At 36.0% G+C, this 27,539-nt stretch overlaps 1 protein-coding gene across 4 annotated transcripts in view; it reads left to right on the forward strand.

Annotated features, from left to right (window-relative positions):
- Positions 1-27,539, forward strand: part of ZZZ3 (zinc finger ZZ-type containing 3) — a 112,227-nt gene that overhangs the window by 40,115 nt on the left and 44,573 nt on the right. For 3 of the 4 annotated variants that reach the window (XM_081224355.1, XM_081224358.1, XM_081224356.1), the window contains exons 2-4: positions 1,728-1,861; positions 3,471-3,624; positions 8,701-10,256. In XM_081224355.1, the coding sequence (XP_081080481.1) occupies positions 8,752-10,256 (1,505 nt within the window). In that variant the 5' untranslated portion in view covers positions 1,728-1,861; positions 3,471-3,624; positions 8,701-8,751. The remainder of the gene's footprint in view (positions 1-1,727; positions 1,862-3,470; positions 3,625-8,700; positions 10,257-27,539) is intronic. The other variant, XM_081224357.1, reaches the window with a different exon arrangement.

The raw sequence follows: 27,539 nt of genomic DNA on the forward strand, positions 1-27,539 counted from the left end.
TAACACAGTAGTACTAGTGTTAGACTGCAAATGGTAGGAAAAGTAATTCTTTTCAGTCAAGATTGGTTTCTGGATTTGCTTTTGGAATTCTTGAATAGTCAATGAATTTTGCTAGTACGTGAAAACAAGCAAAGCTCTGTGGCAAAGAATAAATAAGGCCTTAGGAATGGGATTTAAATGGTTTGTTTTCTATTTTGTATGCGTTTCAAAAGACAAAGTAGCTATGTTTTTTAAACTTCTGGAAATAAGTTATATACTTAAATCGTTCAAATTTAAAAATTATTGTAGCTTGTCACAATTCTAAGTAGCTTTTCTGCTCCAGAAAGCATATAGTATTTGTGCAGAATCTTAAATATGAAATGTATAGTGAATGAAATGAAGACTGCTATGTAGGGAATATAAGAAGAGTTTTGACTACTTTAACTCCTTGCTTGTTACAAGAGAATTTATATCAACTTTTAAATTTAGGAATACCTAGATCTGTATTAATTTTTTATGGCATTTCCTAAAGTCTTTTTTAACATTTGAAAACAAATGAGGTAATGCACTGGCAGTCCAGTGGTTAGGACTCTGTGCTTCCACTGCAGGGGACCCAGGTTCAATCCCTGGTCGGGGAACTAGGATCCCACAAGACGTGTGGAGTGGAGGGGGAAAAAAAAAAGAAAACAAATAATAGGAATGAAGTGTTTGAGGATAGATATTAGTATTTCTTAATCGCTGTCTATTGTTTTTTTTCCTCCAATTAAAAAAAATTTAAATATAATTGACATTATGTTAGTTTTCTACTGTATTTTAGTGAAACTTTTCACTGAGAACATCTGTCAGGTTGACAACTCCAGTAACAAATTTTATCCACAAAACAGATGTAAGGCTATCTGCATTTTCTGTGTAGATTTTTACTCTTTCTTTTTATTATACAGGAATTTGGAATGGTACACCATGCTGAATCATTTTAGAATGCCATTGATAGATTTCTTTGACATATATATGACTTTTTTTAGCTTATTTTCCCAATAATAAATGGGTAGAAATTACTTAAAGTTTTATATAATGCTTTTCATTATCATTGTAAGCACATTGATGTGTTTCTCAGACTTGTAACCTACAACCATGTGTATGTTTTTAAGAAGCTTACTTTTTTTTAAGGAACGTTTGTACAGCTACATCTTGATTTGTTTCTTCACTTATTTTGTCACATTTATTTTCTATTTATATTCAAAATAACATGGTCAAGTTAGTCACAGAGGGATAATCTAACCAAGACAAAAATGTTACTTTAAAAGACATAGAATGTTTTAAAGTCACATTTAGGGGAAAGTCTTAATCTTTTTTACTGCATTCTTAAGCTTTCTAGATTTATTCCCTAATGTTGTTATAAAACACAAAAAAGTACTTTTAATGTCTGAGAAATTACACATATATCTGTATGTCTACATTGGTAGTCAGAAAAGGAATCTAAGGAGCTCTAAAACTTTTAAGAATTTTAATTTAGAATTAAATTTGAAATATTTTATGTGGGTACTGTGAGAAGCATTTGTAAGAGTGTTAACAAATCATCTTAGTCTGCTAAAAAATAACACATATTTTGTAGCTAAATATAAGGAATTATTTGTGAAATTTATTAGAAAATACAGTGTGTGGTGTGTTAAGAAATATTATCAGTTTTATCCACAAATCTGTAAACAGTAACACATCCATAGTGACTATATTGTGGTTTCCCTTCACAGATATCAAGTTGTGCTAGTACAACCATATAAATAAGTAATACCTGAAGTCTCAGTGTAACATGGACATTAACAGTGATGACAGATAAATGCAGACGCTTGGGAATCAAATACTAGGCGAAACACTTTTAAAAAAGGTAAGAAAAAATGTAATCTTAATTAAGGCCAAGCGGGCTTTAGTTAGTAGAAGTAATTGAAGTTTCCTTTTCAATGTATTAGGCTTTTAAGAAGCCTAATCTGCCTAATCATCTGCATGATCCTGTTTATCTTAATACTGGTAGGACTCAGCTGTAAGTATCAGTTCTTCTGTGAAAATAACTGTTGCAGATCTCCTTGCCTGGCAAATATCATAACGGATGATGTTTCAACAGCAAACCCTACCCAAATAGGATAGTAACGTGACTGATTGGAACTTGATAGAGTGCTGGAATGGGCGTGCCGGTGAATACTCGGGAGACACATCCTAAACCGTGGATCCTCTTTGGCTCTGTTGATTGCTACCATCTCCATACACCATACAGTGTAATGCTTTACCATGTTTGTGAAGGGATTTCAGGGTTGAATACAAAGGTGTTGGCAATTTGAATCTGTTATAAGAAGAGTGAAGTTTCAAGTCAAGGGTTACTTTTTTGTAGGACCATTTTTCACTGTGCACCCTCCTCATATTAATTTAGAACATTTTTTAATGTAGTATTAAATAATTTTATTTAGACAATTTTCCTACCTTGTGCTTTTCAAGAATTTAGAAGACATATCTGGGAGAGGTTGCATCTATAGATATTAGATATTAACCTTGTTGCCCTTTTGCTGACTTAAACTGTAATCTATTTATTTTTTCTAGGCAGTAAATCTAGTTTACAAAACTTGATAATTGCATCAGTTTTTATCTAAAAATTTTTTTGCATTAGTTTTTAAGTTGCAATCCTTTACCAAAAATAGTGTCACTTTTAGAATATCTAGTTTTATGTTTATAATAAAGTGAAAATTTCCATCATGAACATTGCTAGTCTTTTTCCTGGTGTTCCTCCTTGTTTTTGGATGGGCACTCATAGTAACCCATTTATCCAGATTCTCTAAAAAGGATATCATAATACATTATTATAAAGTGAAACTGTAATTAACCAGACTCTCCAAGAATTGGATTATAATTAGATTAATTAAAATATCTGACCAACTGGGTACTAAAGCCAGAAAATCCTTATTGTTTTTGTTGAAAATCCATATGCCAAAAATAATAGAAATTTCCCTTTATAAAAAAATTCCCTTTGTAAAGTCTTACAGCACTGGATATAACCAAAGTTATAATGTATATATATTGCAGAAGACTTGGTTGATTCTTTGTTGTACATAATCTAAATTATTTTTGTTGTTCAGTCCCTAGTTTTAAGTACCTGAAAGCCAAACTTTGGGAAGGCCTCTAGAATAAGAGTAAGAGATTATAAATTCTGTATGAGAAATCTTCTTATCAAGGGCAGTCTTTGGGTCACCTCAAAACAATATTGCCTTAAACTCTAGAAAAGAACTGAGTTACATTTTGACTCAAAATAATACTGAGTTGTTGTAAAGATTTAGTATATTTCAAGCTCTTTTTGGTTTGTTTTTGTTGGTTTCTAAAAATCCTTTTCCAGTTTCTTGATATCTCTGAGGCTACAAAGTTAACAAGAATTACCAAAGATGTTACTAAAATATTTTAGCATAAGTTAATTTGATTCTTTAATTCTTTTTTTTATTATTTTATTTTTAAAGAAAGGAATTTAGGAAGTTCTAGTATTCTCCATGGCTGAAGCTGAGAGTCTGAAACCATGATGCTTAAGCTCTATTCTAGATCATAGCTCCAACTCCTTCAGGATATAAGGAAAAGAGATAATATTTCCACAATGATAGATCTTTGGTTGTACAGGTAAGTTATTTAGTTTTGTAGTAGTGAAGACAACTAAAGTCTGTTTGTTTGCCTGTAATTAAGGAGAGGAGGCTTGTTATTTTTCTATACTTCCTTCGGTGCATGGAAATTGTGCAGTCTGGGTAGCTGTTCACAGGAGTGCAGAGCTATAGGGAATGACATAGGGATGAAATATTTTTCCAACAGGGGATAAATGAAGTGACTTAAAGTACATTGGAATCTCTAGAGCATTATACCTTTCTTTGACACTCTAGGTATTTTTGATTCAAGGGTAGTATGAAATTCCTTGACTTCTCTTTCTCCCCACTTATCTTTTTAAGTGTATATTCATTCAGCTCTCTCTATATCTATGTCTCTCTGCCTACCCCCTCGCCCCTCTCTGAATGGGGAAGAAAGAAGAGATCCCTTTAAACAAGGGATCAAGATAGTATGTAATAGAGTTCCCAGGATTCAAAGAGGCTGATATTAAGAACCTTAAGTTGAATTGCATAGGTAGGTGCCCAGGTCTCACTCTTCTTCTTTTAACCTTATAGATACTTTTGACATTATAGATAATAGTGGTAATTGCTCAGCGAAGAAATTTGTCTTAAAAGAATTGTATGACAAGGATAGTCCCTAAACCGTTATTAAACAGTTCCTGTTTATGTTCTAGACAAATAGAAAAAGAGTCATTGGTAACACTTCCCAACTGCTCTTGTTCTTTTTGCCTTTCACTTTGGTTTGTCTACATGGTAACATGACCAGTTCCTAAAAATTGTTCACTTAATAAAACTAAATAAATATCAGCTAGAACATTGATGTTAATGAAGGATTGCCAGTCCTTCAATTCCCAAAATAAACCATACTACTTCAGTAATTATAGTGGAACAAAAGCTTACAGGCAATGTCTTTGAAATATCTTTTGAGATTTCTAAAGTAAAGGTGATAGATAGCTGGAGTAGTGTTTCATTAGGTGGACCATTTTACTTTCAGTCACTGAAACAGTGATACAGATGTGATCACAGGGGCTGGAAATTTATGATCTGAAACATAGCTGATACTGTTTCAGAGAGTGTTTCAGAATCCTATAATTATATTTGAGAATCTTATAATTAGATCCTACAAGTAAATTCAAATTTGGGAGAGGGTAGTTCAACAGTAAATAAATGGGTGAGACATATGGAATTATAGGTAGGATTTGGGCCTTAATGTGAATGGACAGGGTAAAATTTGGTTGACTCTCCTTCTGAGATATGTCCTGCAATAGAATGAAAACTTACGAAGGTGGGGAAGAGAGGAATTCTAGTGATTGATTATATTCTCTTCCCTCTGTTGTAGAAAATGCCATATTCATTAGTTTGTGGATAACATAGGAAAAACGTCATTCTAGTTGCCAGATTGGGTTTTGCCCATATGAATCTGTTAACTAACAGTTTCCCTTAATTCTAAAACTAGAGTGATTGATTGAATTACCAGTTCTAGTTGGGTGCTGGCTAATGTTTAAACCATGTTAACTGTTTACTTAACTAGCAGGGATATTTTCTGAGATACTTTGTTTGTAAATGAGTTTCTTTCTCTTCCTTTAGCAACTTAATATTTGGCAGGAATATAATTTTGTACTCCAAACCTCTTCACTGAATTTCTTTAGTAACTCTTGTGTTATGCAGCTAAAATGAGGAAGACAACTGCTTTAGTCTATAATACTTTACAAAGCATGGCAAAACAATGTTGAGACTTGGTTGAGATAATTGGAACATTGTTAGTCTCTTTTCGGTAATTGAATTTTGCACTCAGTTTATCAGATAACTACAGAAAATATGTGTCTTTATAAATGCTTATTCAAAAATAGAAAAGATAATGAAGAAATAGTTTAGAACAGAAGAAAAAAATCATTAGAAGGAAGAGTGTTGAAATTTCACTTAACTCTAATCTTCAGAATTTTAACCAATTTAATACCTTAAGTATATGTAATATGTTAATTTCAGGCAAGAGATTTTTATAGTACTCTATTTGGTGCTTCCTCAGCCAAAGGGATAATGGTTTTATTTATAAATTTTTTATTATTAGGATCGAATAAAGAATTAAAGGATATGTTATAAATGGTCTAATTTAGTTTGAAACTTGATATATTTTAATAGACTACTGTCTGGATGCAGTGGTCTAAGGCACTGCTTCTCAAACCCTAATAGACATTTAATGACCTGGGAATCAGATTAATTGGAAGGTCTAAGGCAGGGCCTGATATTCTGCATTTGTAACAAGCTTCCAGTAGATGTCCATGGTGCTAGTTTTCAGGCCACACTTTTTTTTTTTTTAAGACTTTTATACTTTAAGGACAGTAAATATGAGTCACCAAATTTCTGTACAAAATATCCTATTGGTTTCTTTTTTTTTTAACTTTTTATTGGAGTATAGTCTATTTACAATGTTGTGTTAGTTTCAGGTGTTCAGGCCACACTTTGAGTTGCAAGAGTTTGAGGTACCACAAGGGTTCTTATCACAAAACAGTTTCGTTTAAAATATGGCCCAATAGCATAGGGTTTGAGAACTCTAAAACTTGGACTTCATTGTAGTTGTGAACGGAATAAAAAGATTTTTAGGGAGCAAAAGAAATGAAAAAAGTTTTAATATTTCATGTTGAGCAGTGTTTTGATCACTGGAATGGTGCAGAAATAAAACAGACCCTCATTATAGGTGGTGTTTTATAATGATATATATATATTCTTTGTTAGTAGTTTTGGGTACTGCTAATAATAGGATTATTTCATTAATAATGATAAGGCAGAAATTTTGCTCTCATTTGGATTGGTGTGGAGAGAAAAGGGCTAGGAATGCCTGTTACCAGAATCATTTGAAGTTTATATGCCCTTGATTGGCATCATATTTTTAAAAATAAAGATAAACAGTTTTTTGTGTGTGTGTTTATATTACTATTGCCAATATTATTTTTGAACCATAAATCACAAATATAATCAAATTGGCATTAAAGATATTTGCATTAGGTTTTGTAAATAAAGTTTATAAAATTAACTTATGTTTTCTTTGTTATATTTACATAGGTATTTAATATTTAAAAATCTGTTATCTTCAAATTTGAAAGCTCCAGATTTGGGTACATGAAACAAATACATTGATTTTAATATTTTTTAGTTTGTGCTCTTTTGAAACATCATTTGAAGTTTAACTTAAAGTTTTGTAATTAAAAGTGGATTTTTATGGGTCATTCACTGTTTATTACCTGTGAATAAAAATAGACTAATCTTGATAAGAAGATTTTAACAGAAGAGAATTATACATCAGGTCTGACTAATGAGTCCCAAAAGAGTAAAAGTTTACTTTGAAAAGCATTATTTTTAAATTCTGATCAGTGTTCCATACTTACTGTTCATGTGATTGCTATGGAATTCTCTAGAAAGAATTTTCACACTTTAATCCCAGGGCTGATTTTGTGAGTCTTGTAAGGTTTTAAAAAATTGTTAATTAAAAATTTAGAAGTATGCCATACTCTGAAACAAAACTAAATTCAACTGACTTACATATTTTACAGGATACTTCTTCACTTTATTCATTTTGTCAGCAGGCAAGAACAAGAAGGCAGTTTCTTTTTTTTGTATGTGACACCGTGTTGCTGTATCTTCTGTAGCTCTTAATAACCTTTCCAACTGTTAGATACTTCTAAGTTGAGGCAAAGGAGAGATTGTATTTGATTTGTGGGGAGAGGGGTAGAATGGCATTTGGAGGGTTATAGGAGAGTGAGCTTGTGGGAAAGCTGGCAAAAGGGATGAGGGAAGAGGTTCCTGTGCAGCTTTGTACTACAACCATTACTGGCCTCTTTTCTCTGTCCATCCTGCACCCCATTCGAAGTCAGGCAGTGAAGGGGCAAAGCACCTTTTGAAAGCTAAATAGAGGAGGAGCAGAAGAATGGAGACTTGAAATTTTAACAGCTCCTTTAATTCTGCTTGTTGGGAGAACCTTGGAAAATAATCACTGAATCACTCACTTTATCCAAATGGATCAATCAGTGCAGTTTTCAGTTTCTCTCTCATTTGTGTTATAGAAGCACCAAAGCATCCACACCAGAAAGCCTGCTCATCTCCTCAACATGCATTAATACTGTGGCATACACATATACTCAGGAGTTCAAAGAAGGAAAGGATGGGGTTATATGTGTATTCCTGATTTCTTAAATGTAATATTTGTTTGGTAGTGTGCTTCTTTCCCTTTTTCTTCTATCCTCTTTAGAATACTTCCTTTCACTTGCTAATTTGTGGCTCTACTTGTAGAGACTAGGGTGGCTTGGCTTTGCTCTGTATTGCTCTTAGCAAGTATAAGCTACGGTTGTGATTTCTGTTCATCTGCTTAGTTATAAAAAATTCTACTGCAATTTCTGTTCATCTGCTTACTTATAAAAAATTCTACTGCAATTTCTGTTCATCTGCTTACTTATAAAAAATTCTACTGCAACCAGAATTTTTTGGATGCCACGTAATTTGTTATCAAAGAATTTGACCTGAAACTCATTTTAGTAAGAGTGAATTAAAAAAAGCAGAGCCTGTCTTTTTACCTCCCAGAAGTGTTTTGAGAAAACATGAGAAGTGATTGGGATAGTTTATGTGATAGCTGCTATATAAATTCAAGATTATTATTTTAATAACCAAGATGAAGTCCTGTCTTTGAGAGAGATCTTTCTGGGCCCTTTGCCCCTGTATATCTGAGAGGTAGATACATAGCGAGGAAGGTTAAGAGCATGGAATCTAGAGCCCTGCCCAGCAGTTTACTAGCTGTGTGAATTTGGACAGATTACTTAAACTGTATGTGCCTCAATCTCCTCATTTATGAAGTAGGAATGATAATAAGCACTTATTCTAATTGTTGTTAGACAAGTGAGTTAACATACGTAAAGCATATAGAACGATTCCTGGAGCGTATTAAGTGCCATATAATTGTTAGTTAATATTATCACTTTTGGAAATGTTAATAATTATATCACAAAATTTAATATGGCTATACATGGATTAAAAAGTTATAGCTTTATACTTTTGTTTTAGGTGTATTAACTATTACCTTTTTCTCATTATTTTGTTTACGTTTTTGAAGGTTTCCCAATGAGTGGATCATGATGACCGTATTGTAGGGACTTGCCATAGTATGGCTGCTTCCCGATCTACTCGTGTTACAAGATCAACAGTGGGGTTAAACGGCTTGGATGAATCTTTTTGTGGTAGAACTTTAAGGAATCGTAGCATTGCTCATCCTGAAGAAATCTCTTCTCATTCTCAAGTACGATCAAGATCACCAAAGAAGAGACCAGAGCCTGTGCAAATACAGAAAGGAAATAATAATGGGAGAACTACTGATATAAAACAGCAGAGTACTCGAGAATCATGGGTAAGCCCTAGGAAAAGAGGACTTCCTTCTTCAGAAAAAGATAATGTAGAAAGGCAGTCTGTAGAAAATTGTGAAAGAAGGCAAACAGAACCTGTTTCACCAGTTTTAAAAAGAATTAAGCGTTGTCTTAGATCTGAAGCACCAAACAGTTCAGAAGAAGATTCACCTATAAAATCAGACAAGGAGTCAGTAGAACAGAGGAGTACAGTAGTGGACAATGATGCAGATTTTCAAGGGACTAAACGAGCTTGTCGATGTCTTATACTGGATGATTGTGAGAAAAGGGAAATTAAAAAGGTGAATGTCAGTGAGGAAGGGCCACTTAATTCTACAGTAGTTGAAGAAATCACGGGCTATTTGGCTGTCAATGGTGTTGATGACAGTGATTCAGCTGTTGTAAACTGTGATGACTGTCAGTCCGATGGGAACACTAAACAAAATAGCACTGGTTCCTATGTGTTGCAGGAGAAATCAGTAGCTGAAAATGGGGATTCGGATACCCACACTTCAATGTTCCTTGGTAGTAGGAAGGAGGACAGTTATATAGACCATAACGTGCCTTGCACAAATTCAGAAGTGCAGGTCAAGTTGGAGGACCACAAAATAGTAACTGCCTGCCTGCCTGTGGAACATGTTAATCAGCTGACTACTGAGCCAGCTACAGGCCCCTTTTCTGAAATTCATTCATCTTTAAGGGATTCTGAGGAGGAAGTAGATGTGGTGGGAGATAGCAGTGCCTCAAAAGAGCAGTGTAATGAAAACACCAATAACGCCCTGGACACAAGTCTTGAGAGTATGCCAGTCTCCGGAGAACCAGAACCATCTTCTGTTCTAGACTGTATTTCGGCTCAAATGATGTCTTTATCAGAACCTCAAGAACATCGGTATACTCTGAGAACTTCACCCCGGAGGGCGGCCCCTACCAGAGGTAGTCCCACTAAAAACAGTTCTCCTTGCAGAGAAAATGGACAACTTGAGGAGAATAATCTTAATCCCAGTGAGACAAATGCACCTGTTAGTGATAATATAAGTCAGTCTCTCACAAATCCCGATGAAATTTCTCACAATGAAAAAGGCATATGTTGTGACTCTGAAAATTATGGGAATGAAGGACGAAGTAAGCCATCCTCAGAGGCAAGACTCAATATTGGACATTTGCCATCTGCCAAAGAGAGTGCCAATCCGCACATTACAGAAGAGGAAGATGATGATCCTGATGTTTATTACTTTGAATCAGATCATGTGGCACTGAAACACAACAAAGAGTATGTGTAAATATGGTAACCATGAATTCTGCTTTGTTTATTATTCCCCAAGTTTTCATTTATTCATAAATGTCTATAGCATTTTTATTACAGCTAAAATTAATGCTTTAGCTGAAATTTTGGGTTTAACACAATGATATTCTCAACTCTTAAAAAAAAAGTTTTCCAAAAAAAAGACTAACATCCAGCTTTGTTAGCCTTCTCAATGGCGATATGGTTTTCTAGTTTTGAGATTTCACACATCTCAAATTAGAAAAGATGTGGAAACATGGTTGATGGTGTTTTTATTTTTTAATAAGTTTTATATCATTTGAGTTAATTTATAAAATAGAAACGTCTTTAGTTATCACAGTACACTTTGATTTGTAGTTGTAGAGCTTTATGAAGTGTATATGGTGTCCACATAATGTAGAACAATTAATGAGTGAATAAACATCATCCATATAAGGGAAATCTGGCAGGCTACAAATCTACATTTACCTTAGTTACTTACATCTAATTTCCAGTTAAAACTTTTGATTTAAACAATATACTTTATGCATCATCTTTGACTTTTGTGATGTAGAGAAGTAGATATTACTGTTAATACTGTGACAGCTAGTTGTATGTTGTAATTAGCTTATTAGCAAGAGTTAAGTCTGCTCTATAGTTTACATAAAGCATTTGAGACAGATTTTTTTTTCTTCCTGATTCTAAATTATAAAGGGAGACTGTGTCTTAAAATACTATCTGTTCTCAACCTTTGTGATAAAGGTACTTTTTAAAATAAAGAATTCCGTGTCCAGATTTATCGCGATTTTGCTTAGATTTTCTTTACAGTACTCTGGGCAATAACAAACGAATTGGACTATGTCTAAATCGTGAAAGGAACTGTTAACAAAAGTGCTTATCATAAATATCATGATCAGCAATAGTAAAAGATAGACTTAATCACGTTTACTTTTACAGGGTAGGCTTTTGAATAAATATCACAATATCAGATTATATAAACTGTAAAAATACTTATTTGAGGAACTTTTTAATGTTTTTGTTGTGGCAGCTGTCAGATCCTGCTATATATTGGATGAAAGTATTAAATCCTGCTTGTAGAATATAATCTTTTGCCACGCATTATAGATAGTTTAGATTTGTACATGATAACATGGTGGCCTTTTAGCATAGGTCTCTTTTCTGAAAATTTTCTTCTGTTTTCTTTATAAACAGCATTTTAATATTGTGTTTCATAGATCATTCTGAGCATTTTACTTATTTTGTGGAACTGTTAGCATTTTCATGTATTTGAAATGTTTGAAGTCCAGTTTGAGATGAAAAACAATTCATAAATGAAGTTTTTTCAATTTGAGATAAATTTGAGTTCTTACCATTAGTATCATGTATAAGTTTTCAAAAGTAGATTTTTTTCCTGCAGGCACTAGGAAGCAGAGCATGTGTCTTGGGGGAAATACCGAAAAGTCTGGAAGTATGCATATTTACAAAATGATATTCTGTTCTATTCTTTGCTTTTTATAGTGTCTTTGGCAAAAGAGGTACTCTCTTATTAAGGGTTAACTGGTTATTAATCATGGAAAATATTTTCCCATTAGTACATTATGTTACTTTTTTGGTAAGAGCTCTTCTGGTGATTCTGAAGAGTGATGTTCCTATAAAATGATTCTTTAAAGATAGTGGCCATAACATTTGAAGAGTGAGGTGCATATTCCTAAACCTTTGAGAATGAAAACAATAGTTTCATGGGTTCCTTAGGATATACAGAGTACTTTGGAATTTGGATGATAGTTGCTTTATTAGGACAGTGTTCTCAACTTAAATTAGTGCCTTGTTGGGTGACTTGGGGCAACAGAATTCATTCCTTCTTGCTTTTTTGCTTTTTCCAAATCTTTTGAAAATAGCACCTTTGACCCTTCTCTTTTAACTTTTTTTCCCCCCAAAGGAAGCAGATCAGAAGTGGGATGGAGAGGGAGCATCTTGATTAGCATCTTGGTTAAAGATAATTTAAGAAAAATTGGGATGAGGTGTTTGATCATACCACATGTAATCTCTTCCAGTAAAATCCCTGTTCCTATCTAGAACCAGGAGATGGTTAGAGAAAATGTTTTGACTCTTTTTACCCAAATTGTCATTGTTGAAAATAGCATCATGATACCTGTCTAGTGCTTTTAATTCTCAAATAAATTTCTGGCAGTTGGAAAATGGTACTTTGGGGAAAGAAAGAAAAAAAAAAGACACTTGGAATAGATGGATTATTGTCCCCCTGCACACACAGATCTCCACCACTAGGGAATGAGTACTTCCTGATGGCCAGTTTAGAAAACATATTATGAATAGAAGGCACTGAGTGTGACGTAGCTCTTTGTCTGGAGCCAGGAGGCCATAGCTCTTTGTTCCAGTTACAGTTCTTTGAATTAACATTAATTAATCAGCAACCTTCTATCCTAGCATTCATCCTATAATTTATCCATCTTGTTTGCAGGGATATCATATACAAGGTCATCTAATCACTTGTAAATGTTTGAAAAGATATTGTATGTCAAGTCCTAGACTTAGACCCGATTCATGGTAATTAGGCCATAGACCAGAGAAAAGAGCCTGCAGATGTTTTGGGTGCTTGCCCTGTTTCCTCTCTAGATGCCATCCCTCTTCTCCAGCATATAAACCCATAGGTGCTTTTATGTATTTATTTATCCAAATGGAGAACTCCACTGTGATCAAGGGACTAAAGCGTATCTTCTTCTCTGGTGTGATTCCAGCTGTGCAGTATTTTACTAGAATATGCCTTCTTAAAGATTAGGGGGTGGGGAATCGAAAAGAAATATACTTCAGCTCAAGACACTCTCATCTTCAAGGTTGATAGAGTCTGTTAAAGTGGTAGATAACACCTAATGACTCGCTTTTTGGCCTAAATAGCTGGACTAACTGAGATCATGTGCTTAACTGTAGATTGCTTTTTCTGTTTGAGAATGGACCTTTTGCTGATTTTGAATCAGAGACACTGAAACTGACCTCTAAATTTTGAAGTTCTGGTTCTAGGGAGAGAAGATATGGAAGATTTCAGGTCCTGGGATTTAATGTTCGGAGCTTTCCTTCTAATTCACAAGGCAGTCACTGGAAAATAAATTTTCAAATAAAAATGTGATTTGGTCAGTTGCCTCTGAATTCTCATTGTACAAGAATACTTAAATTTGTACTTGAAGGGCCTTGGATAGCTTCATGAAAGCTTTTATGAACAGATAGAGGGTGGAAAGTCAGATTTAGGGTTTCTAGATTTTTGAGGTCTTACAAATGATTTAACTCATTGATAATATTGCTAATGTTGATATTGATTTGTAAGTTTCTAGATAATGAAAGCCTAAGAGTAAGATAGTTATTGCTCAACTAAGAGTGTTGCTCATGTAGTGTTCAGGTAAAAATCTTGTTTTCAAATCATATTAAGGAATATTACAAGAATTGTAGTTTCAAACTTGATTCTCTGAAAACATTAATGTACTAGATAATTATATGTCCTTCTGTTGCACAATACTTATGAGGAATCATTTGATACTTCATCAGTTTCAGAAGCTACATAGGAAAATCCTCATCAATTCTTCTAGATTCACTACTTCCTATGAGACTACTTTTATTGTTTGTCAAGGTAATTTCTTTCAAAGGGCCAGAAAACCCCAAGGCTAGGCTTAGAAAGCACTAGAGGTGTCATCCTGCCCTGGATAAAATAATTTTACATTTGTACTGTGTTTCATAATTTACAAAGTAATTTCATCTAGTTTCTTATTTGACACCCACAACTACTTGGAAATAGACAACATAGGTGGCAGTATACAGTCCCTGTTTCCTAACTCATAATCAAGGTTTTTAGGTTATTTACTTACAGTATGATGAATTCTGGGTAGAAATGGGGTTAGAACTTCTGTCTTTTAATTGATAGTCTGAACTAGGTTCCCTGATCCGATAAAGATTTATTCCATGGACTTTTGGGATTTCTAGGTTGAGGACTCTAATGGAGCAGATCTTGGATACCCAGTTTTCAAAATTTGTTAGCCCAAGTTTAAGCTCTGTTAATTGTAATCATAATTATTTGTTTTTATCTGTCAGAGAATCAGCCTTATAGGTAAGTAACCTGTTTATTGAATGAAATACTTTCATGTTCTTTTTTTTTTTTTTTTTTTTTGCTTTACGCGGGCCTCTCACTGCTGTGGCCTCTCCCGTTGTGGAGCACAGGCTCCGGACGCACAGGCTCAGCGGCCATGGCTCATGGGCCCAGCTGCTCCGCGGCATGTGGGATCCTCCCGGATCGGAGCACGAACCCGCGTCACCTGCATCGGCAGGCGGACTCTCAACCACTGAGCCACCAGGGAAGCCCTGTGTTTTTTTTTTTTTTTTTTTTTTTTAACAAATTTTATTTATTTATTTTTTTATTTTTGGCTGCATTGGGTCTTCATTGCTGTGCACGGGTTTTCTCTAGTTGCGGCGAGTGGGGGCTTCTCTTCATTGCGGTCTGCAGGCTTCTCATTGTGGTGGCTTCTCTTGTTGCAGAGCGTGGGCTCTAGGCGCGTGGGGCTTCAGTAGTCATGGCTTGTGGGCTCTAGAGCGCAGGCTCAGTAGTTGTGGCGCACAGGCTTAACCACTTCTTAACCACTGCGCCACCAGGGAAGCCCGTATTCATTGTTTTGAAGAACATTTTGTTAGTGTGTCTGTGAAGGGTAACTCCCATGTACAGTAAACTGGGGAAATAAAGTTACAGCTACAACTTGACTTTACATAGAGGATTTGGATAATATGCAAAAAATACTTTATGGAGGGTAGTTTAGAATGCAATTAGGTATATTAAAGTCAAAAGTTACTAGGGAAAACTCATGGGAAAACACTGTGGAATACAAGAGCCAGATTGGCCCCAGTAGTTTGACACAAAGATTAATGGGAGGAGGGAGATAAGTGTCCTAAGTATAAAATTTTGGGTTGAAGTGGAGTAAGCCATTGACTAGTCAAAATATTCAGTGAATTCTTTGTTTTTTCCTTTGAATACCAACATCTTTTATTTCAACTAATGTCAGTGGTTTCCAAAAGTAACTATCTGCCTGTGATTGAACTATATTTATACTCGAGTGTAATTTAATCTGTTCCTTTTGATTTAGGGTCATCTTTCCTGGCAGAGGTTATGTGGTGATACTTTTTCTGGCATCACTGCCAGAAGGTCTGTTTTCACCTGTGTTAAATGATTTGGGCTTCTCCACTTTTTATGCTCTTAGACTGTGGCTTCTTTTCGATGTTCTTTTCTAAGTTCTCTGGCTTCTTATGATTTTCTTCTTAAATTTTGTTGACTTTCATTAGTCACTTGTGCTGTGATGGTACTTACCTTCTAATAACTCAGCCTTCCCTTCTAATTGCTTTCAGTTTTCTTTCAACTTGGAAACCAAGAATAACCAAGCTTGTAAGAATTGTCTTATGATTTTTGAGAGATGCACTGAGAAATTTCTTTTTGAATTAGTAAATGAGCATTAGTTCATGAAGTGTTGTTGTTTTTTTTTAATTGTGGGTTTTCTTGTTTGCTTCTTTTCTGATTTGGAGGCTGTGTCTTATGTAAGTTACCAGGTATCTAAATTTTGAATAAACAATAGTTGTTTCTTTATACATGGCAATAAATACTCATTAGAAATAAAACCCATCTAAAATACTTATCATTTATTTGAGACTGATTGAAGCTTAGCCTTTAGTTGCAGGAGCTTTATTTCTGTAAATTTTTATAGTAGGCTAAAAATGTTGTATTTTTACGTATTAGTAGCCTATACCATATATACTGTTTCTGTGGTGATGCATGTCATCAGGTATTATAATGTAGAGTAATTAGTGGGAAGATCTGTCTGTGACCGTTCTACTCCTCCTCCCCACCCTTCTCTCTTCCTCCCTCTTTCTTTAGTGGAATCTCTCTACCACATTTCCTTTGCATTATTATGGAAAGCTGCTTCTACTTGTCTCTTTAATCTCTGATTTTAACAGACGGAAATTTGTAAAGTGATGAGAGGAGACTGAGTAATTTGTTCAGGGTTCTCTCAGTAGACAATTCTCTGTAGTGTGTTATGATTTTATTTTCATATATCTAGTAATATTTGTGTGGTGGACATTGTAAATATGTTGTTGACTGTCTGGATTTTGTTCTTTCTTTAAAAAGTGTTGAAATTTGATCTGACAGGCAGTTAATTTACTTGATAATAAGCTTGGTCTTAATAAGGCTTATACTTTTAGCTCTGTTAGGAGGAACTCCAGAGTAGCTTGTGCTCTAGATCTAGTTTAGCCTCACTTCTATGCCATGGCCTTTCTGGTGTCTCTTTTAAAAAGGTCTTTACTCTGGCTAGTTGAAACCCTAATGACTCTAGCTAGCCTCGTGAGAATACTGGTAGTTACTCTTTGCTTGGTCCTGTGGAATCTCATGTTTTATATGTGCAGCTTTATGTTCAAGCCAAAGACTCTAGGTTCCTGTGTTCCATCCTTTTCTGTTTTGCTTCTTCTTTGGTGCTCTGTTCCACAAATTCCAGCTGCTTCAGCTTGCCCAAACCCTGTTTTCTGTCTCTCTGCTCATCCAGACCCCTTCTTATTTCATGATACTGATGGTACTTCTATGTAGAAAGTGAGTGTGATCCTAGGGCTTGGCTCATTTGTTTGCCCTCTCTCACAGGTCATAGTTCTGCTCTGCCTGTTGTCCATTGTCTAACAGTAATTGTTTCTATATTTTCTCCAGTTTTCTAGTTATGTATAGCAGGAGGGTATTCAGTGTTAGCTACTCTGTCATAACTGGAAGTGAAAATCTCTGGGGTTTTTTTGTTTTTTTTTTCGAGGTACGCGGGCCTCTCACTGTTGTGGCCTCTCCCGTTGCGGAGCACAGGCTCCGGACACGCAGGCTCAGCGGCCATGGCTCACGGGCCCAGCCGCTCCACGGCATGTGGGATCTTCCCAGACCGGGGCACAAACCCGTGTCCCCTGCATCAGCAGGCGGACTCTCAACCACAGCACCACCAGGGAAGCCCTGATTTAATTTTAATATACATTAGGTGTGTTTTCTTCTCATGACACTCATGCCCAGCCTACGGTTTGGCCATTTGGAAATGATTTTTTGTTGATGTTCCTGTGACACTGAGGGCTAGTTTTCTTGTTTTTGTTTCTTTAAAAAAATATTTATTTATTTATTTGGCTGCACCGGGTCTTAGTTGTGGCATGCAAACTCTTAGTTGCGGCATGCATGTAGGATCTAGTTCCGACCAGGGATCGAACCCGGGCCCCCTGCATCGGGAGTGTGGAGTCTTAGCCACTGGGGACCACCAGGGAAGTCCCTAGTTTTTAGTTATACCTTAAAAATCAGTTTAAGTGACTTCTTTTGCTAAGCAGCTTAAGTCAGAGAAATTGGAATAATAACAATTTGAATTGAAGAATGAAGGTAAAAGAAACTTGACATTGTTTTAGTTGTGTTGATTAGGTATTGTTACGGTTGAAGCAGAAGTAAAAAGTTGGGTTACTGGTTGATATATACTTCAGGAGGAGGGTAAAAGAGAAAGTGACATACAAGAAGATATGAAACATTGTTTACTAGGTTTAGAATGATAGCCATAAATGATTAAGGAGTAATGTAATGTATCTGGATTTTAGTTAGCTCTTTTTCTTAGACCCTTCAGATCTTTTTGCTGGACCAAACTTTCTGTATTATACTTTCAGAAAGCCATGGTGAATGCTCCCTTTTTACAAATATCAGTTTAATCCAGTTTCTTGTATATATTTTTTTCTTAAATAAAATTAAATGTAGAGTATTGTGCAGAAATCTATTTTGCCTGGGACTGGAATTTTTATCATTTGTATTAGGTTGAAAAATTTTGGCTGAACTCTTTCTTTCTTTGCTACTTTTCACTTATCTCACATTATCTTTCCCCATAATTTTTAAATGTATTTTTATCATGTTTTAAATAATAGGTCTCAGAATATAAGAGCATAAGATTATTTTGCTCTGCTTAAACTTTAGTTAGAGAGCAAGGGTCATGCTAAAAGTTTATTGGCAATGAGGGTAGGAAGTGCGAGTGAAAAAGATTACAATCAAAACCTAAAGTACCTTCTTAATAAACACTTCAAAACATATATATGGGTGTGAAGAGTCAGATTAAAGGCAACAAATATAATATTTTCTGTCAAAATTAGAGTTTTTTTTAAGGCACCAATCATGAGTAGATAATGTTTGTGTTTTTCTTTTTATTTACTTATTTTTTATTTTTGGCTGCACTACACAGCATGCAGGGTCTTAGCTCCCCAACCAGGGCTGGAACCTGGGCCCCCTACAGTGGAAGCATGGAGTCTTAACCACTGAACTGCCTGGGAATTCCCAGTGTTTATGTTTTTAAAATGCTAACTCATTTAATTGTAGAATCTCAATATTTAAAAATTTTTTATTTGTAAATTATTTTCAGAGGTTGGACTAGATTTGAGGAGTGTTCCAGTCCCCTTCCATTACTGTTTTAAACTGGTACTATGGAGCTGGGTAAATGTCTTTAACTTCTGTGGTTGTCAGTTTTCTCATCTATAAAGTTGACATGATTTGATTTCTGTAATTCTAATTATTGTTTCATATATGTCTGTCTATCTGTCTATCCATATATGTGATTTTGAATTCTCTTTGTCTGCTCTTCCCTTTACTTTTGGCCCTGCTCAGGCTTCAGTTGTTTACTTTCTTCATATTTTGCATGCTCTCTGGGCATTCTCACTGCTGTGAAATTGCCATCTTATATACTGATGGATTTCCAAATTTATATGTCCAATCAGATTATTCTTGAACGTTGGACCGTTTATAAGATATCTCCATTTACATGGCTCACGGGCCTAGCCGCTTCACGGCATGTGGGATCTTCCCAGATGGGGGCACGAACCCGTGTCCCCCGCATTGGCAGGCGGACTCTCAACCACTGCGCCACTAGGGAAGCCCAACAACACCATCTTTTTACTTAGTTGGTAGGGTCTTTCATTTGCCCAGTCTAGAAAAACGTACTCCTATTTTTCTTCAGTTACTTCTTCACCATACCCTCCTCTCCCACCAATGTTGATTCAACTTTATTTCTTTATTATTAATGTCACTTTCTTAAATTAATCTTAAATTAATGCCACTATCTTCTCTTTTCTAGATTATTGGAAATGGTTCCTCAGTTGCTTTCTGTGATGAGTATATTGTTTCCCCCATGGATTCCTGTATTGTAGCTGGCATAAATGTCTTTAAAATAAAACCTATTCTTTTTTTTTTTTTTAAGAAGATGTTGGGGGTAGGAGTTTATTAATTAATTAATTTATTTTTGCTGTGTTGGGTCTTCCTTTCTGTGCGAGGGCTTTCTCTAGTTGTGGCAAGCGGGGGCCACTCTTCATCGTGGTGCGCGGGCCTCTCACTATCGCGGCCTCTCTTGTTGCGGAGCACAGGCTCCAGACGCTCAGGCTCAGTAGTTGTGGCTCACGGGCCTAGTTGCTCTGCGGCATGTGGGATCCTCCCAGACCAGGGCTCGAACCCGTGTCCCCTGCATTAGCAGGCAGATTCTCAACCACTGCGCCACCAGGGAAGCCCCAAAACCTATTCTTTAAAATGAATTATTGTATGATTTTAAAATATTCTCCTTTACTTTCTGCCTCTCTATATTTGAAACAGATTAAGCCTTTAGTTCCTTGATGATTGTATTCTTTCACTCTAGAATTTCTCATATGCCTAACTGCCTGCTCTAGTCCACTCTTAACCCCCTTTCCCTGGTTACCTTCCTTTCCCTGTCTGCAAAGGGAGAAGGCTGTCACAGTTTAGATATCATATTCTCTGTGAGATCTTTCATATCTTCCCATGACTGATTAATTACTCCTTGTGTTCTTTGTCATAGCAAATTATAATTTCCTGTAAACATGTACCATACAGTGAACCTCAAGCTCTTTGAGGTGTCCATGCCTTACTAGTTGGTTGATGTATCATCATTGATATGTCAAGCCTTATCCTGCTTTGAAAAATGTCAGAAAAATTGGGCATGCTTTTCATACTAGAAATTTTTTTATACCATTAGTTTGACTTTTAAGATTCTGAATTTATGGAGTTAGTATTAGTGATGATTTCCCTTTTTTTTACTTAAAAACATCTAGACTTTAAATTTTCAAAAGAAAAAATGAATAACCTGCATAATAATTCACATAGTTCACTAAACTCAGGAACTGGGAAGAGATAATGGCAGGGAGTGGGGAGATAAAAGGGTGTGTCTCATGATCAGGGATGGTTGTCTGAACACAATACCTGGTTAAAATAATGTTTTTACATGGTCACATAAAAAAGTAAGCTCAGGGGCTTGCCTGGTGGCGCAGTGGTTGAGAGTCCGCCTGCCGATGCAGGGGACATGGGTTCGTGCCCTGGTCTGGGAAGATCCCACATGCCGCGGAGCGGCTGGGCCCGTGAGCCATGGCCGCTGAGCCTGTGCATCCGGAGCCTGTGCTCCGCAACAGGAGAGGCCACAACAGTGAGAGGCCCGTGTACCGCAAAAAAAAAAAAAAAAAAAGTAAGCTCAGTTGTTAATACCAGACCCAAAGAGAGGAAGTCATTGTATTATAAAACAAATTTACAAGTTTGGTATGAACAGAATGTTTTATATGGCTTCAGATATATTTTTACAATCTAGAGTTTTGCCAGCAGCCTTTAGAAAGCATATGGAATGATAAGAATTTGGTTGAGATTGTCTTTATTGAATTGAAGGACTTGAAAGAAAATGTGTGTCCCTGTCTATGTATGTGTGTCTGTCCTGTTATTTAAAGATTTTCATCAGAGGTTATTATCCACCTTTCTCTGTACAAACTCATAATTTTGAGTAGATACTAGAAATAATTAAATATGACAAGACATATCCTGTGCCTTTGAAGTTATTGTGAAATGATCAGATACCCTAACAGATTTGTAGTTTGCTTATATTTGAGGTGTGTTGCCTGTTAGAGTAGTAGCTTATAACTAGAAATTACTAGCTTGTCGCAATTATTTGAAACTTTATTTGCAATTCCAGGATAGAAGGTGAACTTTTTAGATGTTACAGAGGATTGTTTCTTAGAGTGGGTAATCTAAAACTCTTGAGTAGGGAAAATATGTGAATCTTGGTCTGACTGGTCAGGATTTTTTCTAGATGACTGTGCAACTTTTATAATATTGACCACAATACAGTTGCACTCAGCTTCCTATTTAAGAAGGAAAACTCAAGAATTCTGTTGAATAGATTGAGAAAAACAGGTACTAGGAACAAGTTGAAAGATCATCTTTTAAGATTTATTACTACAAGAAACCTGGAGTCTTTAGGGAGGGAAAAAAACACATTATTTGGAAGGCTATAAAAGTGTGGATTAAAAAGAATGATACTCACATTCTTTTAAAAACTTCCTGTGAAAGCCTTTGTATGGTTCTTCAAAAGGTATTCAATTTGAATACAAAATATTAAAATCCATTAATTAGTAAGGAACCTCTTCAGGTTATTTAAAACTAGTGAGAGAAATAAAGTCAAGGTGGTCAGAGCTTGTTTTAGTAAGAACTTGCTGGTTTCAGGAATCAGAAACCCATTTAAAGTATGTCAAATTAAAAAAAAGTTTATCTTGAATAAATAGTAAACAGTCTTATGAATATCCAGTGTCAGGAAATAAAGTCTAACCAAGCCTCATGAAATTATAACCTGTCAGTATCCAAGATTATACTCTCTTACCTCTGTTTCTCTTTACCAATGTTTCTTTGCACACTTTTTGCCTTCTTTCCCCCATAATTTCAGTTTGCAAATGGCAGTGACTTTCCACTGTGCTTGCCCTGATCCCCACACTGCGTCATCTTTATTCTGCAGAGCTGCTTCTCACATTCTCTAAAGAGAACCTGGTTATTGACTTTTCAGTAGATGGACTCTCCTTGGTCAGGTTTCTATCCCTGGCAAAATTACCAATGGTCAGGGGTGGAATTACTGTGGGAGGGAGGTGGGGTGGAGCTGGAGGCAGTCTGTTGTGGCATATCCTTTCTGCAAGGATATCTTCTAGGAAAGAGGTTGGTGGGCAATGTAGGTGGTCAAAACATGCCCATTATAGACCAGTTGGTGTTTTGTGTCAAATTGTATTTTTTTTTTTTTCTTTTTTTTCTTTTTGCGGTATGTGGGCCTCTCACTGTTGTGGCCTCTCCCGTTGCGGAGCACAGGCTCCGGATGCGCAGGCCCAGCGGCCATGGCTCACGGGCCCAGCCGCTCCGCGGCATATGGGATCCTCCCAGACCGGGGCACGAACCCGTATCCCCTGCATCGGCAGGCGGACTCTCAACCACTGCGCCACCAGGGAGGCCCCAAATTGTATTCTTGATCAGTTAGATATCTGTAAAATGGGTTGTGGGAATCCTCATACATTGCTAGTGGGAATGTAAAATAAAATGGTACACCCACTGTAGCAATCTGTTTGGCAGTTCCTTGATATATTAAACATAAAATTACCATATGATACAGCAATTCCACTTTTAGATACATACTGAAAAGAATTTTTAAAAACAGGTATTCAGATAAAAAACCCTTGCACACAGATGTTTGTGGCAGCACTGTTCACAATAGTAAGAAGGTGGATACAACTCAAATGTCCGTAAACTGATGAATTGATTAAAAGATGAAGTTTTATCAATACAAAGGAATGAAGTACTTTTACATGTTACAACATGGATGAATTTTGAAAATATTATGCTAAGTGAAAGAAGCCAGACACAATAGGTCACATATTGTGTGATTTCATTTATGTGAAATATCTAGAAGAAGCATATTCATAGAGATAAAAAGCAGGTTAATGGTTGCTAGGGGCTGATGGTTGCACAACATTGTGAATGTACTAAATGCCACTTAATTGTATGCTTTAAAATGGTTAAAATGGTGAATTTTTTATTATGTGAATTTTAACACAGTAAAAAGAATGACAAAGTATGGGTGAGGTATGTGCATACCAGAGGATGCTCAAGAAAATCCATTGGGAGATAGGAAGAAAATGCTATTTATATGTATTTTTCCTTATTCTTAAGAATTTTGGGGGTTCTTTGTATATGTTTATAATGTATATAATAAGTACAGTAAAACATAATTTATAAGTAAGTATACATATATTGGAAGCATGTGCCACAATTTTTATTTTATTTTTACCAGTAGAGCTGCTTGGTACAAAAATATGAAAATCATTGTTTTTAACAAGGAAAAGTCAGTTATTATTAATTTTTTGCTTAAGTGGGGAATTTTAAAAAAATATTAGTAGATTCTCTCTTGAAGTCAGGGTTATAGAATCCTAATAATACATTTAGAGAAACTGTTGGCCTCAGCTGGCATTCACTTTACAGTGAAAACAACTTTGGGTTATTTTAGCCAAATCATGGTGATCTATTATAATTAGACTGACATTTTAAGTATTACTATCATTCTTAAGAAGAACACCAAAGGAATCTTAGGAATCAGAGACTTGTGAATTTTCTTCATACTGGGAAATTGAAGCCAGTAATACTAATGATAATAAATATGAATACTGGTTATTTAGAGAAAAACCAGTGATTTGGGGGAGAGGAATCATGGTTTCTGCAAGGGCAAGGATGGGAAACATGCCTAACCAATTAATGAGAATTCTTTAAGAGAAAATTGTTAATAAGATAAAGAGAACTCAGGAATGTATAATGTATGTAGACTTAGGAGCCTTCTTGAAGGTTCTGTGTTATAGTTACTTCCTTTTAAATATGTGATTAAAAATATTAGTTAATTTGAAGGGGTCTTTGACATACAGGAATCACATAGTGGTTATATTGATATTAGGTAGCATGTGACTATAGGTAGTACTACTGATTTGCTAAGTTTTATTTAAAAAGCAAAAATAAGTAGAACATCTTTCACTTTACAGATATCAGTGCCTCACTTCACTGGACTCAACCATCATGCTCAAAATGTTTTTGGAACTCAGTTTCTAACAGCTTACAGAATATCCTCAGTGGCAGTTATTTTTGAAGGATATTCAATTTTTACTTGGTTTCTTAATCAGGTTTGGTACAGAAATACAACATGGAGAAATAAATATACTTTGTGTCAGAAATGAAGTTGTAAGTAATGAAACTGATGTTCTTTCATTCCTCACTAACCTGAACCTAATGTGACTAATGAACTTGGCTCTGAAGAATTTCAGAAAAACTTTATAGCCATTTTGCATATGCATCATCTATCACTCTTCTTTCCTAGATTGTGAGTTTCTTTGAAGGTGGGACCAGGTTTGTTGTACATGATGTAGTTTCTTCACATTGATTTAATCATTACCGTCTTTGTTAAAGATTTAGCATATTTTATGGATCTCTCCCCACCGCCTCTGTCTCATTTTTCTAGTCATCATAGTAAAAAATTCTGGGACATAATACTGTGGAAAGACCATCCTACTCCTTGATTATATTCTATAGTTCTGCATCTGTTTAATTTTGAACAACCTTTCTGACTACCCTAAGTTCATGTACTGTGATGGTGGTGTTGCCATTTTTTTATTAAGTAAAAAGAAGGCTTCCTTGAATTATTTGGTCTGCTGATCATCACTTGTGAAAGCAAAGAGAGAAGGAGAAGAGGGAGCAACTGGGGTTACAGCATTGTGGAGATTGATGGTTGTAGATGCCTCTACTGCTGGTGCCATGCTGTGCAGTCATTCCTGCCACCCCATTCATTAAGGCTTCTTTGAAGAATGAATGTTCTTTTTACATTTACTTCCTTCTCTAATATTAGAAGTGGATTATAACTTCTGGTCCGTTGCCCATGGTTAGACTCTGAAGCTATGTTTTGATATGAAAGTAGATAAACATAAATATTGTGAGGGATTTGGAACTTGAAGCTAGCTAGGCACACCCTGGGCTCTTCTGTTTTTTTTGTTTTTCTCCTCGTTTTATTTCTCTTTGCTTTCAAGGCTGTACTCACATCTGATTTTTATATCCAGTCATCCATGTTATTTTTAATTCTTTGCTACTTTAGGATGAAGAAACAGTAGTTAATAAATCGTTTAATAAATGACTGGACTAGATCTAGGGTTCATCGTGGTGAAAGTCAGCTCCTAGTTGTAGAAGTGGCAGCTATTATGCTAATCATCCATGTAATTAAACCTGGCTTTTATTTTTCTCTTTAGAGGAACAGCAAAATTGCTTGTTTACTATTATGACCTACTGGATAAAGAGATTTATTCTACCACTTTACAGTTGCTGTGATGATAATGGTTTCAGAGGCTGTTTTATCCCTCTAAATTTATAGGTGTAAAAACCTAAACCAGAAAAGATGAGTCATGTTCAAGATTGCAAGATTAGTGGCAGAGTTGCCACTTGTTCCATGTTTCCTGACTCTCAGACCAGGCAGTTTCTACTCTTAATTTCTTATAAAAGTTTAAAATTGTTACTATTATTATTATTTTGGTCTGTATAACAGTCCTGAGGGTGTGCTAGTCAAATTTTACCACTTCAGTGAAGAAACTATAAACTTCTCCAAAATTTTTTATTTTTTTATTTTATTTTTTTGGTACACGGGCCTCTCACCGCTGAGGCCCCTCCCGCTGTGGAGCACAGGCTCTGGACGCGCAGGCTCAGCGGCCATGGCTCACGGGCCCAGCCGCTCCGCGGCATGTGGGATCTTCCTGGACCAGGGCACGAACCCATGTCCTCTGCATCAGCAGGCGGACTCCCAACCACTGCGCCACCAGGGAAGCCCCCCTACTAATTTTATTTTATTTTATTTTATTTTTTTGCGGTACACGGGCCTCTCACTGTTGTGGCCTCTCCCGTTGTGGAGCACAGGCTCCAGACATGCAGGCTCAGCGGCCATGGCTCACGGGCCCAGCCGCTCCACGGCATGTGGGATCTTCCCGGACCGGGGCACGAACCCGTGTCCCCTGCATCGGCAGGCGGACTCTCAACCACTGTGCCACCAGGGAAAGCCTCTCATTAAAATTTTTAAATTTGAATTTCCCTGGTGGCGCAGTGGTTAAGAATCTGCCTGCCAATGCAGGGGACACGGGTTTGAGCCCTGGTCCAGGAAGATCCCACATGCCATGGAACAACTAAGCCCATACACCACAACTACTGAGCCTGTGCTCTAGAGCCTGCAAGCCACAACTACTGAAGCCCGAGTGCCACAACTACTGAAGCCCACGCATCTAGAGCCCGTGCTTCGCAACAAAGAGAAGCCACTGCAGTGAGAAGCTCGCGCACCACAACAAAGAGAAGCTCGCGCACCGCAACAAAGAGTAGCCCCCGCTTGCCGCAACTAGAGAAAGCCCGCGCACAGCAAGAAGACCCAAGGCAGCAGAAAAAAAATAATTTAATTTAATTTAAAATGTTAAATTTATTTTTAGGGGAAAAACTTAAACTTAGAACATGTATTTTCCTTTTTTCTTTTTATGACCCTTAAAAGTGAGTGCTAATCTTTAATTTGGCATTTATAATAAGATGGCTTCTGACATTTATTAAGCATAACTATTATAATCTACAATAATATCAAAACATTCTTATATTGTTTATAAGCCATTAGATGACAGGCAGCATAGAATTTTAAAGGGCCAGTCCAAATAGCATTATGTGAGAAGTGGTTTTATGGTAATATGTTGCACTCTGATCATATTTTATTTATTTGGTCTTATACTTTGAAGAGCAAGTAATAAGTAAATATCTGTAAATTATCAGTTATAGTTTCCCTCAGTCTTCATTTGTGTTAATATTCATTTACTGAAAAAAGAGATATGTCCTTGAGAAAATCTTCCATCATTTCTTTGATTCTAAGAAACGATTGAAATCTTTCAGTTTTCTGGAACACTTCAGCTAATATGCAGTAACATTTGAAGACCACAACAAAAATGCGAACTCAAATTACATGGATTTCTTATGATTAATTTAAAAATAGGTATTATTCTTACAAATATGATTTTCTAATGTCTTACTAGCCTAGCTGAAACTTGAATTGGCAGGCTCTTGAATAAATAGATCGTTCTAGTTTTAAGCAATTATTTTTTTTCTAGACATAGTAATTTTTGTCTGCCATGTTCAAAGTCCTAGGTTTAACTAATTAGTTTAGAACTATCTTAAAGATGGGGTGAAAAAAATTACAGTAGCTTGTTAAGCACGCTCATAAATCATGTAAAAATAAATGATTGTGTGTGACCAGCATCTATTTTGACTTATTAGGTGTTCTTAATTAAGTGTAGGTGAAATCCAAGTCCGTCACTGGCATTGTGATTTAGAGCTCACAAGTCTTTCAGTGCTAGGGTAATTACCTTTGG

Source organism: Mesoplodon bidens, assembly GCF_964165515.1.
Source record: "Mesoplodon bidens genome assembly, chromosome: 2".
In the NCBI taxonomy this organism is placed as follows: domain Eukaryota; kingdom Metazoa; phylum Chordata; class Mammalia; order Artiodactyla; family Ziphiidae; genus Mesoplodon; species Mesoplodon bidens.